General features: G+C 35.1%; 2 protein-coding genes across 4 annotated transcripts; one reads left to right on the forward strand and one right to left on the reverse strand.

Annotated features, from left to right (window-relative positions):
- The first annotated feature begins 6,283 nt into the window (after positions 1–6,283).
- LOC142546980 (kxDL motif-containing protein LO9-177-like) lies at positions 6,284–7,918 on the forward strand. The gene is made up of 3 exons (XM_075654991.1): positions 6,284–6,464; positions 6,555–6,707; positions 7,612–7,918. The coding sequence occupies exons 1-3, from the start codon at positions 6,349–6,351 to the stop codon at positions 7,712–7,714; spliced, it is 372 nt and encodes a 123-aa protein (XP_075511106.1). The 5' UTR covers positions 6,284–6,348; the 3' UTR covers positions 7,715–7,918.
- A 471-nt stretch (positions 7,919–8,389) lies between these two features.
- Positions 8,390–12,799, reverse strand: LOC142546978 (putative receptor-like protein kinase At5g18500). 3 transcript variants are annotated; one of them, XM_075654990.1, is made up of 8 exons: positions 12,389–12,799; positions 11,240–11,921; positions 11,013–11,117; positions 10,499–10,621; positions 10,238–10,408; positions 9,652–9,781; positions 9,361–9,573; positions 8,390–8,834 (listed from the first exon to the last, which is right to left on the reverse strand). In XM_075654990.1, exons 2-8 carry the CDS (start codon positions 11,905–11,907, stop codon positions 8,715–8,717), a joined length of 1,530 nt encoding a protein of 509 aa, XP_075511105.1. In that variant the 5' UTR covers positions 11,908–11,921; positions 12,389–12,799; the 3' UTR covers positions 8,390–8,714. The 3 variants fall into 3 exon arrangements, with proteins under 3 accessions (XP_075511105.1, XP_075511104.1, XP_075511103.1); XM_075654989.1 differs by having other exon boundaries at positions 11,240–11,931; XM_075654988.1 differs by having other exon boundaries at positions 11,240–11,940.
- Positions 12,800–19,352: the final 6,553 nt, after the last annotated feature.

Genomic DNA, 19,352 nt, shown 5'->3' on the forward strand with positions numbered 1-19,352 from the left:
TGTAGATGTTTAATCAATGATTCAGCTAATCTATTTTGTATATGTACATGAGCAACATAATGCTAAACAGTGATTCTCATTGACATACAATAATCATTGAAAGTCTGGGAAGTAAATTCACCAGTATTATCAAGTCTAATTTTCTTGATTGTATGATCGAGAAATTGATTCTGCAATTTTATTATTTGAGCAAGTAATCTTGCTTATGTCACATTCCGAGTTGATAATAAACATACATGTGACCATCTGCTGGAGACATCGATCAATACCATAAAATATCTAAATGGCCCACATGATAGGATGAATTGGCCCACAAATATCACCCTGAATACGTTCAAGAAACATGAGTGATTCAATTTGGATTTTAGCTGGTGATAGTCTTATAATAAGTTTTTCAAGAATACATGATTGCATTGAAACTTGTTATTTTGAAAAATCTTCAGGTCTTTCAGCGGATTACCATGTGTATTTTCTATAATTTTTCGCATCATTGTTGAACCAGGATGTCCTAATCGATCATGCCAATTGATTAGTATTGAAGAATTATCAACTACCATGTTCGATTCAAATGGACTTATTTATGTATAATGCAATCCAGTAGGGAGCATTGATAGTTTTTCAACTACATAATTCTTTCTTGATTTATCTGTGGTAAGATACATATATTTCTCATTTACTTCACTTATTGTCTGAGTATCATACCCATGAGAATACATGTCATTAAAACTCAACAAATTTCTTTTCGATTGTGGCGAATACAAAGTATCATTTATCAAAAAATTTGTACCATTAGGTAACAAAAAAATGTGGTTTACCATTACAGGACCTGATATTGTATTCACCATTATTTTTGTTGGTTTTAGTTCCAAAAAATATATTTTATCTTGGAGAATAGTGTATGTTGTACAACTATCAGGTATGCAAACTTCCATGAGATTAGTTCATTGTTTAGCTTTGTTCATATCATTTTCCATATTTGAACCTCAAAAAAAATAAGTGATGAAAAAAGTACTGACAATACATATGTAATTTATTGAAAAATATAACACATATCATAATTGTACAATAAAACATTATCATATGAGTACATGAAAAATAAATTATTTTACATTTATATTCCACCAATATATTATCCATTTTCAGATAAATCGTTGAGAAAATCTTCAGCATCAATATTTTTCATTTCTATTTTACCAGCATATTGATCATTTCCAGATAAATCATTCAAAAAATCTGCAGCATCAAAATGAGTTGAATCACTCAAACGGCCACTGTGTTCAGTGAAGTTGGTCTCTTTTTTTTTCGCCTTTATCGATTCTTTATAGAGCTTACAAAGGTGCTCGGGAGCTCGACAAATACGAGACCAATGTCCTGGAGCGCCGCATCTAAAACAAGAACTTTCAAATCGTTTTGAGTTATTTTCATTAACACTCATGTTCTCATGATGCATTTTCAGTGGGTGGTTCATGACGCCATTTTGAGATGAGTTATAGAAATAACTATCTCGATTGTTTTCAAAACCACGGCCGCGACCACGACCACGACCTCGACCTCGACCAAAACCTTGTCTTTGAATTTGATTTTGGTTTCCAAGTTTAAATTCATTTTTACTTACAGCATTTACTTCTGGAAATATTGTTGATCCAGTGGATCGGGACTGATGATTTCTCATTAACTGTTTGTTGTTCTTTTCCGCCACAAGAAGACAGACGATAAGTTCGGAATATCTCGCAAATCCACGCACTCTATATTGTTGCTGTAGAGTTATATTTGATGTGTTAAACGTGGAAAATATTTTTTCAAACATTTCTGATTCCGTAACTTCATGTCCACAAAATTTTAATTGCGAAATTATTCGATACATCGCCGAATTGTAATCACTGACTTTCTTAAAATCTTGAAATCTTAACATATTTCATTCATCACGGGCGGTCGAAAGTATAACTTCCCTTATATGTTCAAATCTTTCTTTTAATCCTTTCCACAGAGCCATGTGATCTTTTTCGATGAGATATTCACATTTTAAATCTTCATTAAGATGTCGACGCAAAAAAGTTATAGCTTTTGATTTTTCTTGTGATGAAGAGATACCATTTTCTTTAATGGTCTCGCTTAGACCTAAGACTCAATATGCATTTCTACATCAAGAGTCGACTGGCATATAATTTTTTCATGTAATGTCGAGCGCAACACATTCGAGCTTTGCCAAATTTGACATGGTGGTACTAGAAAAATAACAATGCATTTTATTAGTTAAGATCTAAATTTATTAATATGGCAATAACAAGTAACATATAAATTATAAGTACAAGCATTCTTAGAAATAAAGAAAAAAGCGAGGCGGATATTCTCCGATAAATACAAGACTAGTGAGTATAATAACCAAAATAATTATACAAAATAATCTTGAAAGAGTCGTTTTCTTTTCGAAAATTTTGATGAAGAAATTTTTTAGGGAGGAAGAATAAGTTTAGGAGTGATTGAATGTGTTTGTGAAGTCATATTTATAGGGTAAAAACTATTCGTTTATGACCGTTACTAAATAAAAAAATAAATGTATGTATATGTAAATTTTATGATAATAATATGATGTATATAATGTTAATCATTTTTAAATAGTTATGTATATCATATCACAATATTATAATGAGGTGCCATGAACTCCTTTTATATAATACTGTGACATTATACAAATATATAATATTATTATATAACACAATAAAAATATATAAACAATGAAATAATCACATCACGTTATTATCATGAGGTGTCATAGACTCTTTTTATATAATAACATGATATTATTCAAATATATATATGTATATACAATAATTAAACAGTAACACAATAAAATTATATAAGCAGTGTAATCATATCACGTTATTATAATGAGGTGTCATATACTTCTTTTATATAATAATATGATATTATACATTAAATATATATACAATAAAAATAAATAAACATTAAATTAAATACTCTAACTTTTGAATATTGTTACATTTTTCTTGTGTTTTGAGTTTGGAAAAATATGGAGAACCGAATCTTCGAGTATCGTGCTGATAACGTGTTAAAAGTAAAAAAGTACGGTAAAAAATAAAAATATCAAACGCACAAAATATATCAAACTACACATTTTATAAAAAAATTTCTCTACTCAATTGTGTTTTTCTTCACACATTGAGAAACCTATTTATAGAATTTCTGTGGAAATAATCCAAAAATAAATACATTATTACATACATCATCACACACTAATTTTCAATATACATTTAAATTTTTATTTTCAACACAAAAATATTTATTTTGACATTGCAAATATCAATATTTATTATATGTCTTAATTAAGTCGTGGTTGTGCCGTTTCAACTCCTGTAACTTTCACTTCTTTTTCCCTCATCAATAGTTATTGTAATTATTGGATAAAGATGTGTGCTAATTGAGATTTGGCACACAATTTCTGCACAAAATGAAAGCTACATCATATTGTTTCAACTCCAAGACTTTGTTGGTTCCTCATTAAATTATAACAATCTTTCAATTGCTTTTTATTTTTCTTTAGCTAGGGGAGGGAGGTTTTGTTAATTGGGCATCGAAATATCTCGTCTTAAACTTGAGACATTGATGTTAGATTTGCTATAATCATCAATACCACAATAGAAAATCATTTTATCTACTTCAAGTGACAACTAATAAAAAAAGATGACACTAAAAGAAACGCTAATTTAACGACGATTTTTCTAATTCAAATACATTATAAAAAAGATTCAAATAAAAACATACTGATACATAACATTCTAAATATAAAAAATATAATTTATTAATTATAAAAAATTAAATATTTTAATTTCATTAAAAAATAATTTAACGACGATTTTTAAAAAAACCATCACTACTTTTATTAATTATAAAAAAATTAAATAATATTATTTCATTTAAAAAATTAAATTAAATAATTTAGCGATAAATTTTCTAAAACCGTCGTTAAAATTGGTGATTAAAAACCGTTACTAACTGTAACGATGGTTAATAAATTTAGCCCTAATTTTAATGAAAGATTTTGAAAAACTGTCGTTAATGGTCAACGACGACTGATATAGAGACTGTGGTTATTAGCGACGGATTTGAGAGTCGCAAGTCGGTTTTTTTTATTGTCAAGACAAAGTCAAGATTAGAAAACCTTAGAAAACTACTCAATGTGAATTTTTTTGAAAATAATGGGCTTTAAATTTTAATAAATTTCATTGAAATACGAAGATAATTACATTCTACCTCCGTATTGAACATTATATTATAATATATTTCGTTAAAATAGTCAAATTTAAAACATGATGTAAGAGCTTACATCACGCACCCTTTTGCTTGATCAACAGTCCTCAGATTTAGGTTACATAATCACAGGAAATTGGTGAATCAAATTTATATAGTTGACTTCTTTAGATTTACGCCTTTAAAATCTCTAATTAATCAGGGGATTTGAGATATGCCGATAATTTCAAAGTAACAGCTATTACTATTGGTCATGAACCTCGAATTTAAAAATAAATATGTTCAGTGATAATCGCATGTGGCCCCTCCCCAATCCTTATTTATTTTATTTTTTCGTGACGTCAATCGACACTCGAGTAAAACACATTAGACAATACTTGAGAGATAGACTCGATCGAAAAAAATATTGGTAAAAGAATAAAAGTAGGTTTATTGTGAGACGGTCTCACGAATATTTATCTGTGAGACGGGTCAACCCTACCGATATTCACAATAAAAAGTAATACTCTTAGCATAAAAAAGTAATATTTTTCATGGATGACTCAAATAAGAGATTCGTCTCACAAAATACGACCATAAGATCGTCTCACACAAGTTTTTGCCTAAAAAATAATCATTTGGATTCGAGCTTCACCCACTTCAATCACATGAGCTTCTCCACACTCTTTTTTTTTTTTTAATGAATTGATTCATTAAAAACGGGTAAAAGCCTACTCTTCTTCTTAATATGTGGATAGGTTTTCGACATTTAAAATATTTCTTGAAATTATAATTATGAATCAGTTGTTATGTCGTGTTACAATATGCTATTTTGTTTTCTTACTTGGTGGATATTTTAAAATTTTATATTCGATATTTGTACCGATTATTCATAAACTTGATGAATCTTTTTCCAACACAGTTTGATCCATATCTAGAGTAGAAAATAATAATTTTGACATAAAAATAATATTTTCACGAGTCGAATTAAATAAGAGATATGCCGCACAAAATTATTTCATTAAATGATCTCATAGTAGAAATTTTTGTAATTAACAAAATATTAATTCAAAAGAGATTGCATACTACGAGTTTCTAATTACTTATCATGATATCATAGTAGAAATCTAAATTCCCAGATATTTTTGGGTTAAGGAGCTATTTTTGAATGATATTTATATTATTAAATTTTATATTTTTAATAAAAGAAAGGTTTTGTAATTATTGTATATCTATATTATTACTTAATGATACCTCAAGAATGGGCCCATTAAAATACGGCTCAAACTCTCGGCCCATCCCTAACACTAGGTAGAAGGCCCATGACAGGCTCATGTATTCTCCTATAAATATCAGGTTTGAACATATGATTCATATATTCACTATATTATTTTCAGCAGCGCCCTTAGCTGCTCCCCCTTATATCCTCAGTCTCTGACTTAAGCGTCGGAGGGGCTACGCCAGGACACCCTCCTGGCCCCCTTCTAACGAATCATATTTTTGATTTCAGGCTCATGATAATTTCAAAATCTACGTCTGGACTAGTGACACTTGCTGGAAGCGTACCCCAAAATTTTCCGTTAGTATTACTTAATATATTTTTAACGTTGATGGCACACTAATTTGAGGTTATTGCATATTTTTTTACAAACAAAAAATAGTCATATTCTAAAAAAAAAATCATTTTTATTTAATAAAAAAATCATAAAATAGATTAGTAATTTCGTATATTTAAAAATAACCATATCCTAAATTTTTTTTAAATCGTTGTAAGTATTTCTGGATTTTTGAATAATCGTATCAATCATAACATAAAAAAATATAAGAATAAATTGTTTTTCCAATTTTTAATTTATATATAATCTCTAATTTTTTCACGTATAAATTATTTAATATAATACAATAATCTAAAAAAAATATTAATTAATTATTACAGTCTTACCGTAACGGTAATAACCGTAAAACAATTAGTAAAACCGTAGAAGGTGATAGGCCCAACGAAATAGCCCAGACCCAATATTTCGAAGCCCAACATTGGCCCGATGTACTTGGTTTATTCTGTTCACGTATAAGCTTAGCACTAGGCGAGCGAGATTGAAAATGGCGAATGCTGAAAGCGAATCGATTAGGACAGCATCTGAAGAAATTTTGACAAGTTTTAAAACCCTAATTGATTCCCACGATTCGGAATCTCTAAAGCAATCCCAGCACCTCATGTACGTGTATATGGTCATGCACAATTTTGCATGTTTGATTCTGTATTGTAAAGCTAATTCATGGTTTTTACCATTGGGAAAATGTTGCAGATTGGGAAGATTGCAGGACAGCAACGCTGTATTATCGCACTTTAATGAATATTCCGGAAATTGTTTTGTTGCGGTGTCCGCCGATTTTGCCAGGAACACCCGCCTCTTACGATCCATGAAATCAGATCTCGATTACATTTTTCAAAAGCTTAGGTACGCAATCTTTCATTTCCTACAGTAATTTTCTGGCAGATTTGTTTGAAATTCAGGCGATATGTGTGATTTGAGCTGATTTCTTTGTGTTTTTTAACGTGTTCTATGGTCTCGGATGATTATATTTCTTTATTTTCTATGGTTTCCAGAATGAGAATTTGCTAGAATTCAGAAAAAAAGATGGTTGCTTTCTGGGATATGAAATCTCTACGACATATTTTACTTGTGAATAGCTTGTTAGAAATTCCACATTTATCATGTCAACAGTGAACCAGATAATCCTCGAGTGGTCTCGGAAATTTTGATAGAGCCAAAGCATCTATTTCTGCGAAAAATTATATTTATACATGATGTTTAAAGTTTCAAATTTGTGGGTTGGATTACCCTGTTTGCGCATTCGGCCCTATCCAAAACCTACCCTATACAAAACCTAGTTCGGATTGGTTGCTTTAATATCTCTTCTTCATCGTGTTTGTTCGAATTCGTTTTCAATAAATTCATTACATGTTTGTGTTGGGATGAAACACTTTTTATCCTTCATGTTTTGCTTGTTACCCTTTTTGGTTCATTTCGATATTGTTTATATGAAATTTATATTATAGTTTATTCGAAAATAGTTTATCTTCTAATTTATTTAATTATTTCTGCCGAAATATCTTAATTGGGTAAACATTGCTAAGGAGTGGTGCCCCCTCCTCCTGTGAGCATGGGAAGCAACATTGACATACTGCCTTATATTTTGTTTTGGATTGTTTCAAAAGGATCACCACATTGTTCTTTGCCCATTTGCCTATTGTTATTTTGCTTAGCTATGTTCAACTGTATGACACATTGTTTCCAGAAACAAGTAAGCCTACATGCTTGTCAAAATAGTTTGCCCTTCTGAAATGTTTTTAAATCTTAGGAGCCTGAAAGCGAAGTTATTATCTGCCTATCCAGATGCATTTCCTGATGATTCGACAATGGACGCCCTCGACCAAAGGCCAGACCTCGAATTGCCTAGGTGACTCGTAACATGTAAAATAACAATATATTCTGTCCTCTTTCTGGGACGAGTCCACATTTTCAAGAAACTTCTCGTGCATCCTGCACTTCTTTTCAAGTCGTGACAGGGTACATTTGTGGCTACTGACTGCATTGCTCTCTCTTTCATCTTCGTTGTGAAGCAAATGGATCCAAGTGTCTAACCTTCTACTAAATGTGAGAACTTGTATTTACGATTAGGGGTAGTAGTGATGTTTTACTTCTTCATAATCATCCCGAACTTTGCTGTTATTGTACAGATCAGATTTATTGAATATCTTGAGCCATTTCTAACCCTGTGCATGTTGGATATTAGCATTATATTTTAAATCATGAGGATACGATTATTATTTAATTTTTTTGTGTGGAAAAAATAACTGAATTTTTTTATTAACGATTCATAATCTATATTTTTTTATGGAAGATACGATCATCTATAGTTATAACAAAAACTGAATATCCTGTTGCGATAATAGAGAATCGAAGATATTTCAAAGAACTTAACAAGTGTGTGTGGTAAAAACAGTTCAAATTAATTTTTAACCGTTGATTTTTTTTTTAAAAAAAAACATATAACAAGCCATTAACCTACAAGATTACAGAACAATAAAACTTTTTTCTTGAAACAATATTAAATAGCTAAAGAAAGAATCAGTATAGATGTAAACACCACCCCTGTTTGTCTCAGGCCTGATAACCATCATAAATGTCAATCCCATCGCTAACTACTCATAAATACAAAAGCATGAATGCTGGGAGAAGAGGAAATACATCTTTAAGAACAAAGAAAGAAGAACGGGATACGAAATCCTCTTCTCACCTATACATATATATATAGATCACTAATTTCACCGACCAGTGAGTTTAGGCTGCATCTTCTTGAGCAAATAATGCATCACACAGATCGATTTTTTTCGTCAGAACTAGTCCGCTGCAGGTCAAAAGATTGATGTTGGGGAATGGAAGTGAGTCTTTGGTTTATGTTCAAGAAATCCTTGAACTTTCTGTCCTTAGGTCTTGGTTGTCACTTTTATCGGTGTCGGAATTATCCTGCTGATGGTCATTTCCTAGGCTACTTGCTCGAGTTCTTCTGTGCCTTCGATCCTAGAGAATCCAAGAATAATGATAACTTAAGGGTGATATAGGACAAGGGATAAAACATCCTAGTATGAATTTGTTACAAGTATAAATCAATGAGCTTTACAAGCAAATCGAGTTTGAGTATTGACATTTCAAGGAAGGGTCAAGGCAACAGACTATTTTGAGACTTTGTCACATGGTTTTCTAAAGCTAAAGGCAGTGACAATTTCATACCGATATATGGCGAGTTTTGATGCAAAAGCATTTGATGTTGACTTAAGTAGTACTTTAGAAAAAGCAGAAACGGATTTATGTTCGAAAATAATGGAGAAAGTAGTTTTTTAAAATTTTATTTTTTTAACAAGCTGAGGTCGAATCTTAAAAGCCACATTTTTTGCGGTTAAAGAAATACGTGAAAGAAGCATCTTTCGAAGGAATATAACTTTGTCCAAATAGCAACACAAGTTTAAACTAAAAGTTTTTAACTCTAAGAGCAGAGATGGTAAACGAGATCACTTGAAATTTTTGCTTCAAGAATTGCAGAACTGACCTCTCTTGGTATCGGATATTCTTCAGATTCAAGCATCCGGACAACCTGGGTCATCCTAGGTCTCTTGTCAGAATCTGGGTCAACACATCTCAAAGCAGTCAAAAGGGCCTTTTTAAGGGCGCGAGTTGATGGCCTCATCTCAATGTTTGGATCTACCACTTCCTCTGAACGCCTACTTCCAACCATCATTTTCAACCAGTCAACTAGATTAACCTGTAATTGAAAGTTTCACAAAATGCAACTAGACCACATAGCGATAATAATGCGTAAGAGCGAACAACTGATTAATACCTCTGATGCAGGGCGTCCATAGTCTACCGGATCCCTTCCAGTAATTGCTTCCAACAGCACAACCCCAAAACTATATACATCACTCTTTTCATTTAAAAGTCCGGTATTTGCATATTCTGGAGCCACGTACCTGAGAAATATTTAATTACAAACTCAAGGCATGAAGAATGTTTGATCCAGTGGAGGTTGACTCAAGAATTTAGTTTGGAAAAACAAGTTAATGTGTTTCAAGTGATTAATTTCCGATTTTAGAAAAAAAATTAAATATGATATTTGAATTTTTTTTATTTGCGGGACTACCTACTTGCCTTCTCTAGTTTCTTAACTCATCCAAACGACCTATAGGACGTAGGGTATTGCCATTCTACTAAAAGTTGTAGCTGATAGTAATAATACAAACTCAAATCTTCTATATGGTATAAGCACTGTCCTTGATCACTCTGCGATGCAAACAGTGACATAGTACAACAAGGTAGTTGTTGCTCTCCAACAATTTTGATACAACTTTTTGATATAGCTGAGCACAAATTGTAACAGATCAATAGCTCAACAGACAATGAGAAAAACATTTTATAAAAGAACTAACCCAAAGGTACCCATGACTCGGGTGGCGATGTAGCTTTTTCCAGCACCAAGCAGCTTAGCCAAACCAAAATCAGAGACCTTGGCATTGAATTCTTCATCTATCAGAATGTTGCTCGACTTTATATCTCGGTGAACGACTTTGGGTTCAATTGCCTCATGCAAGTAGGCAAGACTGCCAGATATATAACACATGTTACGAGTGGAGAAGAAAATAAAATCAAAGAAGGTAATAATAATAAATAAAACAGCTCAACCAACTTACGCTTTAGCTGTGCCTAGGAGAACCTTTATCCTAGCCTCCCAAGTAAGAAATCCATGGTGCCGCATTGCTCCATGGAGCCACTGTTCTAAATTGCCATTGTTTACGTACTCGTAAACTAGCATCCTAAAACGATAAGATTAAGTTCAGCAAGAGCAATTTAAGATGTTAAGAAAGAGCGATTATCAAAGAAACAAATATATAAACTAATATGTTGTTATGATGTCTGCTAAGGCTCTATACCATGGGTTCATTAGGACTATAAGGACTTTTTAATATAAACAATATTCTAAAAGGAATCACAAGGTACCCTGCTAAAGGAAAAACATTATATAATGTATCTGTGTGCATTGAATGACAATGGACAAATTCAAAGGAGCTGAGAGAAATAGCAAAGAAAGGAACTCTACCGTGAATTACCAAGTTTACAGCGAAATAGTTAAAGAATGGAAATCTATATAAAAAAAGGAACTCTATCATGGACAAAAACTGGACAAGATTTTATGCACATGTATACCTATGAGTTCCTTCGATACAATATCCCAAAAGCCGAACCAAATTTTTGTGACGCACATGGCCGATAGCTTCAACTTCCACCCCAAATTCTTTTTCTGCTTGACCTCTGGATTAGATAGATATAAACATAAATTTATAGAGAGAGATTAAAAAGTTATCTTAGTAGAAAAGTAAACAATGACGACATATGAAGAACATAAAATATCACAAAAGATATTCTAAACTTACAGGTTGTTGAGGAGCTTTTTAATGGCCACGGGAGCACCATTAGTGAGCTGTCCTCGGTAAACAACTCCATATCCACCCTCTCCTATAACATTTTCCTTCGAAAATCTATTTGTTGCAAGCTCAAGATCACGTAAAGTAAACCAATGACCCCAACCCAGATGAGAAAATTCAGGCAGACCACTTAGAGGAGATGGCGCAGTTATCGGATGTGACGAAGAAGGCTTATATACGGTAAAAGTCCCGGAACTCCCTTCATCTCCGGATTGTGATCCACAATAATCTTTATCAACATTATGGAAGGAACCAGTTTGACTACTGTTATCTGAATTCTTTGCTTTAGGCATTCCTAAATGGACCAAAACCTTGTCTGATTCTTTGTCACTTGATTTGTCATGAATCGTGAGAAGAATTCCATCACGTGGAACAAAGCCATCGGTTGATATCTGCTCTACTCTTACTTCTTTAATTTCCTTTGAAACGGTAGGTATTTGGCTAAGAGGAAGTTTTGCTTGAGCTTTTCTTGATTTCTTACGTGAGGTAAGATAAAATGTTAACACAAACAGGATTACCACAATCAAGAACCCAACAATAATTCCTATAACTTCCCAGACCTTGAGACCGAAGATGCCGGAACCCTTCGAGAGTTGTGCATCAAGATTAGAAGACATTATTCTTTAGGATGCTCAAACCACCTGTAGATTCTGCACAAAGGACAACAAAATTGTGTTCAAGTTTGGTAAGCACAAACGGGCATTAAATTGAGACCATGGCATAAGATTGCAATAATTCTCAATCCCGTCCTATCCCTAAGTTCTTTACAGATATATTATACCAAAGTTAGTTATTAATCAGCCAAGTCCTACACATAAGAAAATAATTAGGAATTAAATACTAGTGTTGGGAAGAAAAGGTAAAAATAACCATATAAAAACAGTCAAACACAAATAGATACACCAATGCGATGTACAGAAGATCCAAGATTATATATATCAAGTCCTATATCACTGCTTGCAACATAGTACCTCACGGAACCAAGATGAGAAAATGTTCCCATTAATTGAATTTACACAACTAGAACTTAAAAAAAGAATAGGAAATGAAATTGGAGAAAAGACCTCATCTCAAAAATCTGTTCACGATGTTACCTACCTTAGACTCTTAGAACAGGATACACAAGAGAAACCTTCAAATCCCAGATCCTGAAAAACCCATCGTTATATCACCACCACGGACAGGGAAAAAAATGACTTCAGAAACAGATCTATCTCCAAGAAAGATAAAAAAATCCACTCTGATAAAGCCCACATTCAAGAATTCCCCCAAAAATCAAATCTTTGGTCAAGACTTCTCAAATGGCAAATCTATATAAATTCTGTCCGTAATTTACAAAGAATCACCAAACATTTTAGCTTCAACATCACCACTCCATAAAGTCCCTGACCCAGTTGACAAAAACAAAACCGCTGCGTTTGCAAAGAATGTACAGGTGTATAGAATGCTATATGTCGCTGATAAATTAAATGTGCCATTAAATATTTGATAATTGTTGTTAGTGGTGAGGAATGAATGTGTCTGAATATATTATTAAATGAAAAAGATAAAGAGTGGGGTTGTCAGTGGTAGGCCATTGGAAAATGGCTTATAACAATAACAATAGCAATTACAATAGCAATGACAATAACACAAACGACTGTAGAACGGAAGATAAAGCATCATTCTTCCACGACCATTATATATATTATATAACGTAGATAAATAAATACACACATATCATGAATTTACCTTCTGAAAATTACTGTTTTCTAGAAATTTGTACATATATGACTTGTTATTTACTCGAAGCTAAACCAACCAGTTTCATTTATCGTATTCATCAACTCTTGACAAAGATGTAGTACAATGGGTAACAAAGCAGTTTTAGTGAGAATTGGTGGCTGCTTCTGTTATCATATATATTTCTTCAACTTGTGAAAAAATTGTGGTTGAAAATGGCCGTTAACAGACAGGTTAATAAATACAAAATAGTTGATCTAAAAAGGCAGATGCGAAGTATTTTACATCGTTGGCGCTGAAAGTTGGACTCCTTTTGGCCTTGCGTACTGGGATATAGATACAAACGGTAGCAATATAAAAACAATTGATTTCTTGAATTAAGAAATCCATGCCAGGCCAGCTGGAGTTTTTTGTTAGCTGGTGAAATGAATATGCTATCTGCTTCATAGATTTTCTTTTTCAGCATATACATTTGGCATGTTACTTTATATTTTAACAAAATTTTATTTATAATTGGCTATCAAAACTGATTTTGGTAAATGAGTCAATCTCTTTGAAGATTTTGTTCATGCTGAATAATGTACGTATCCATTTTAACACATGACACGTGTGGTGAGTAGATAAATCATGATTATTCATTCAACCATAATATATAGATGAATGACCATAATTTATCATGTGTGCTGAGTGGATGAGGGTACTATCCATATAAGATAAAAGAATTCTATGAATCGTCTTCATTGTTGCCTATGTTATTATTATATGATAAATTATCAATGCGATACGGTTGACTATTTTTGTCATTTTAAATTTACATAAATGGATAAACGTATATCTTCATTTATTTAACCTATGTCCTATTTTCATTTTTCCAAATTGAAAATACTAAGATCTCGAGTTTAGTATGATATCTCGAGTTCGAGACTCGACTATAACAAACTATTCCTAATTAAAAAATAGATGTTGATCTTTTTTTTTTCCAATTAAAACAACGAGTCATTAGAGCTAATTAAGAATTCATAATTGTACAAGGTAACCGGCCCGGAAACTCACATATGACCACTTAAATGCCAGTTGGGTCTGTTTGATTTGGTCAAAAAAAAATGGTGAATCACACTAAGATTCAAAGGAAATTTTAATTCTTTTGTAATATAGTTTAGGCCTTAGGGTTAACAACAATAAAAAGTAATATTTAAATTAATCCAAAATAATATTGTAAATAATTCTTACCAAAATAATTTGATATTTAAATTAATCCAGAATAAAAATGTAAATAATTCTTACCAAAATAATTTCGTATTAGGTCAGTTAGCGAATGATTCTTCATATGGAATTTTAACGGAACGCACTTTTGGCATGTAAATTATATATATTATATTATAATACATGAGAGTTTTGAGTAACTATTTTTTTAGGTCGGGATGCAATTTTTTTTATAAATAAAAATACCTCTATTAGATTGTAAAAATACTTCATATTCGTTTAATTAAAAATATCATAAAAATATATTTTAATAAATTTGTAATTTATCTGTAACTGATATATCACTATTTTTTTTATCTTTATCTATATTTTAACAAATTTTAAATCATCACATAACTTTTAACATAAAAAAATTATTAATAAAATTTAAAATTTTCAATTTTAATATAATATTTAGATGAAACATTTTTAAACATAAAAAAATTTGAATATATATGCACACATCACGTACTAAAAAACGCTAGTTTAGATAATACCTAGAAGACGTTTTCCGTAAGTAGTTTGAACTATATGCAAAGATATCACTTTTGTTAACCAGTATATTTAGACAAAAACTTGTGGGAGACGGTCTCACGGATCGTATTTTGTGAGACAAATCTCTTATTTAAGTCATCCATGAAAAAAGTATTACTTTTTATGCTAAGAGTATTACTTTTTATTGTGAATATCGGTATGATTGATCCGTCTCACAGATAAAGATTCTTGAGACTGTCTCACAAGAGACCTACTCACATATTTATCATTTCGAGTATGCTAAACAAACTACAGTTTCTTACTCCAAAAAAATATATATACACACAAAAACTTATATGAAATCGTCTCATGTATTAATTTTCTGATACATATATGTAACTCGACCCGATTCATAAAAAATATTAAATTTTACATTAAAAGTATTACTTTTGATTTTAAATATGGATCAAATTGATCCGTTTCACGAAAATACATTAATAAAAAAAATTAAATAATAAAATTATTCCGCTTTTATTGACTAAAATTAAATAATTCGTTAGTTGTTAATAACGTAATCATGACGTTCTTGGTAAATGGTAAGTATGTCACTAGTGGATCCTTGTTAGAATAGGACAAACTCCTACCTAAACACCTTATAATTTTTTTACACCCTCGCTAAACAAATTAAATTTTGTTTACATAAAAAAATAAATTATCGGACCAACAAAAAATAAATAAAGTCCAACAAATTAAGAAATATATTTGACATATTAGAGTAAAAAGATTTTAATCGATTAATAGATTGAAAGATTGATCAAGTCTTTCGATTCACATTGTGTGATCATGAAGCCCACGTGCTTTGTCTTCCAACGATAATGGAATGTCCATATTTGTTCTTTCGCCAAGAAGAGATTTTGATGGAACACTGATAGTGGCTCAACATAGAAAATTTCTTAGGTTACTCACCAAGACAAAAAAAAAAAAAAAAGATGCTGGGAGATAGCTGTTTTTAGAAGGGAAGAATTTGATAAGCTACTGAAGATAAAGTCAGTGATGAAAAAAATGTGAAAGAAAGCAAAACATTTGATTTTTGTGTAGGGAAGTTTCGCGTCTCAGTAGATTGCGCAACATAAATGGTGATATTGCCATAAAAATTTAAACTCATAAAAGAAATTGATGGGGAGTCAGTACATGTGGAAGCAATGCAAATAAAATTGTAATAATAGTGATACTCACGGGAAATTTAGGGTCCGATCCACGCAAGCGTCACTAATCCAGACACGGGCTTCAAAATTACCTAGGGCCTGAAATCACAAATAAGACCGTTAGGAGGGGGCCAGGAGGGTGTCCCGGCGTAGCCTCTCCGACGCTCAAGTCAGAGACTGAGGATATACGGGGGGAGCAACTAAGGGCGCTGCTGAAAACAATATAGTGAATTCCTAATTATACGCTCAAATCTGGTATTTATAGGAGAATACATGGGCTTGTCATGGGCCATTAACCTGCGGGCCTTAGATATGGGCCGGAAGTTTGGGCCGGATCTTGATGGGTTCATCCCTGGGGTATCGCCAATCTCCCCCTCCTGAGTCGAACTGAATCGTAGGTTCAAAGTTCAATTAATTGCGTTGTTCTAGGTTTACAACATGTGAGTTGTGTGTCCTTCTCGCCATCTGTCAATCTCCAAAAATTTGGAAACAAATAAAGTCGCAATCCTGCAGCATCGCCCCCTCCCCACGCTCGCCGCTCGCCCCTGCCGCGCACAACGCCCCAGCTGCGCGCCACTCGCCCTGTCGACGCTTGCCGCCAGCGCACAATTCGCCAGCCTAGCCTCGCCAAGCGCCGCCCTCGCCTAGCCACACCACACTACCCTCGCCGAGTCTACGCCCAGGCCTTACGCTCGCCTGCTTCGCCCTCGCCTGCCTATACATCTGCCGAGCTCGCCCCTCACGAGTCGCCCAGACGCTCGCCCACACGCTCGCCCTCGCCTGCCTATACACCTGCCAAGCTCGCCCCTCACCAGCCCTGCCAGCTCGCCCAGCCCCTCAGCTCGCCTGTCACGCTCGCCCATCACCGCCCAGCCAGCTCGCCCAACCCATTAGCTCACCTGACAGCACGCCCACACGCTCGCCCTCGCCTGCCCATACACCTGCCAAGCTCGCCCCTCGCCGCATGATTGCCCACGCCGTGCCACGCTCGCCCCTCGCCCGAGTGCTCGCCCCTCGGCGTATGCCGCGCTCGCCCGAGCGTTCGCCCTGCCTTCTCCTCGCCTCGCCATCTCCCCGCGCAAGCCACCGCCCAGCCTCGCCATGCCGCTTCTCGCCCGAGCGCCCGTCACGCTCGCCCCGCCCAGCGTTCAGCCCAACGTGGATCACCCTCGCCCCCTCGCCCCCTCGCCCGACGTTCACGCCGCAAGTTCACCCACACAAGCGCCATGCTCGCCCGACGTCCACGCCGCAAGCTCGCCCATCACCTCGCCCACACAAGCGCCATGCTCGCCCGGCGCCACGCACAGTACGTTGAGATTTTGATACATTCCCTTGCGGATGGTTGTGTGATTTCTGAAAAAATTATGGGGGCGTTGCCCCCACGATCTGACCGGGCAGGTCGATCCCCGTAATTTTCGCTGCGGCAAACATCTTTCGTTATCGACAAACAAAATAAATTTTTCTCCTCCCAAACTCTGCTCTTCTACTAGGCGATGCCTTAGTAGGAAAAATAAAATTTAATTTCTCCCAAACTCTGCTCCTCTGCTAGGCGATGCCTTAGCAGGAAACTTTAATTCTCCTCCTCCACTCTGCTCCTCTGCTAGGCGACGCCATAGCAGAAAAATAACATTTTTCTCCTCCCAAACTCTGCTCCTCTGCTAGGTCGGGCATTGGCAGGAAAATAAAATTCAACACCTCCACACTTTAACTCCTCTGCTAGGTCGGGCCTTAGCAGGAAAATAAAATTCACCACCCCCACCCTCTAACTCCTCTGCTAGGCCGGGCCTTAGCAGAAAAATAAAAATTCAACACCCACACACTCTAACTCCTCTGCTAGGTCGGGCCTTAGCAGGAAAATAAAAACTCACCACCTCCACCATCTAACTCCTCTGCTAGGCCGGGCCTTAGCAGGAAAATAAAAATTCAACACCCACACACTCTAACTCCTCTGCTAGGCCGGGCCTTAGCAGGAAAATAAAAATTCACCACCCCCACCCTCTAACTCCTCTGCTAAGCCGGGCCTTAGCAAGAAAATAAAAATTCAACACCTCCACACTCTAACTCCTCTGCTAGGTAAAATTCACCACCTCCACCCTCTAACTCCTCTGCTAGGACGGGCCTTAGCAGGAAAATAAAAATTCACCACCCCCACACTCTAACTCCTCTGCTAGGCCGGGCCTTAGCAGGAAAATAAAAATTCAACACCTCCACACTCTAACTCCTCTGCTAGGTCGGGCCTTAGCAGAAAATAAAATTCAACACCTCCACCCTCTAACTCCTCTGCTAGGTCGGGCCTTAGCAGAAAAATAAAAATTCACCACCCCCACCCTCTAACTCCTCTGCTAGGCCGAGCCTTAGCAGGAAAATAAAATTCACCACCCCCACCCTCTAACTCCTCTGCTAGGTCGGGCCTTAGCAGGAAAATAAAATTCACCACCCCCACCCTCTAACTCCTCTATTAGGCGATGCCTTAGTAGGAAAATTTAATTTCTCCCCTGCACACTGCTCCTCTACTAGGCGATGTCATAGTAGGAAAATTTAATTTTTCTCCTGCGCTCTGCTCCTCTACTAGGCGATGCTTTAGTAGGAAAATTTAATTTTTCTTCACCCCAATTCTACTCCTCTGCTAGGCGATGCCTTAGCAGGAAAATTTAATTTCTCCCCTGCACTTTGCTCATCTACTAGGCGATGCCATAGTAGAAAATTTAATTTTTCTCCACCCCAACTCTGCTCCTCTGCTAGGCGATGCCTTAGCAGAAAATTTAATTTTTCTCCACCCCAACTCTGCTCCTCTGCTAGGCGATGCCTTAGCAGGAAAATTTAATTTTTCTCACCCCAACTCTGTTCCTCTGCTAGGCAATGCCTTAGCAGGAAAATTTAATTTTTCTCACTTTCATAATACACCACCATTCATGAACTGAAAAGAAGAACTTGATTTTATTGAATTCCAACTGATTACATGGGAAAATGCAAAGATGAAATACATCAACAATAAATTCAAGAGTAATATTTTCTGAGGTGGTAAGCATTTCAGGGTCTCTTTGAAGCCTTGCCCTGTGCTTTCTCCAACTTTTATGCTCCTCTTATACCTCCCTGGGACAAAGTCACTCACTTAGAAGCTTCTGCGAATGACTCTACAACTGTAAGACTGAGCTCAAGCTTCCATGCGAATGCTCGCGACCTCTCATTTCTTCTTCCTTCACGATTCTTTCATTACAACGACGTGCGAATTTTTGGTCCCCGCACAAGACTCCAACTCCTTTTCCCACAGGAAACTTAAGCTTCTGATGATAAGTGGAAGCTACGGCTCTGAAATCCTTCAGGGATGGCCGCCCTATGATTCCATTATATGCTGATGGGGTATCTACCACAGTGAAGGCTATCATCTTTGTTACCCGCCGAGGATCAGTCCCCAAGGG

Source organism: Primulina tabacum, chromosome 5 (assembly GCF_025594145.1).
Source record: "Primulina tabacum isolate GXHZ01 chromosome 5, ASM2559414v2, whole genome shotgun sequence".
NCBI classification, from domain to species: Eukaryota; Viridiplantae; Streptophyta; class Magnoliopsida; order Lamiales; family Gesneriaceae; genus Primulina; species Primulina tabacum.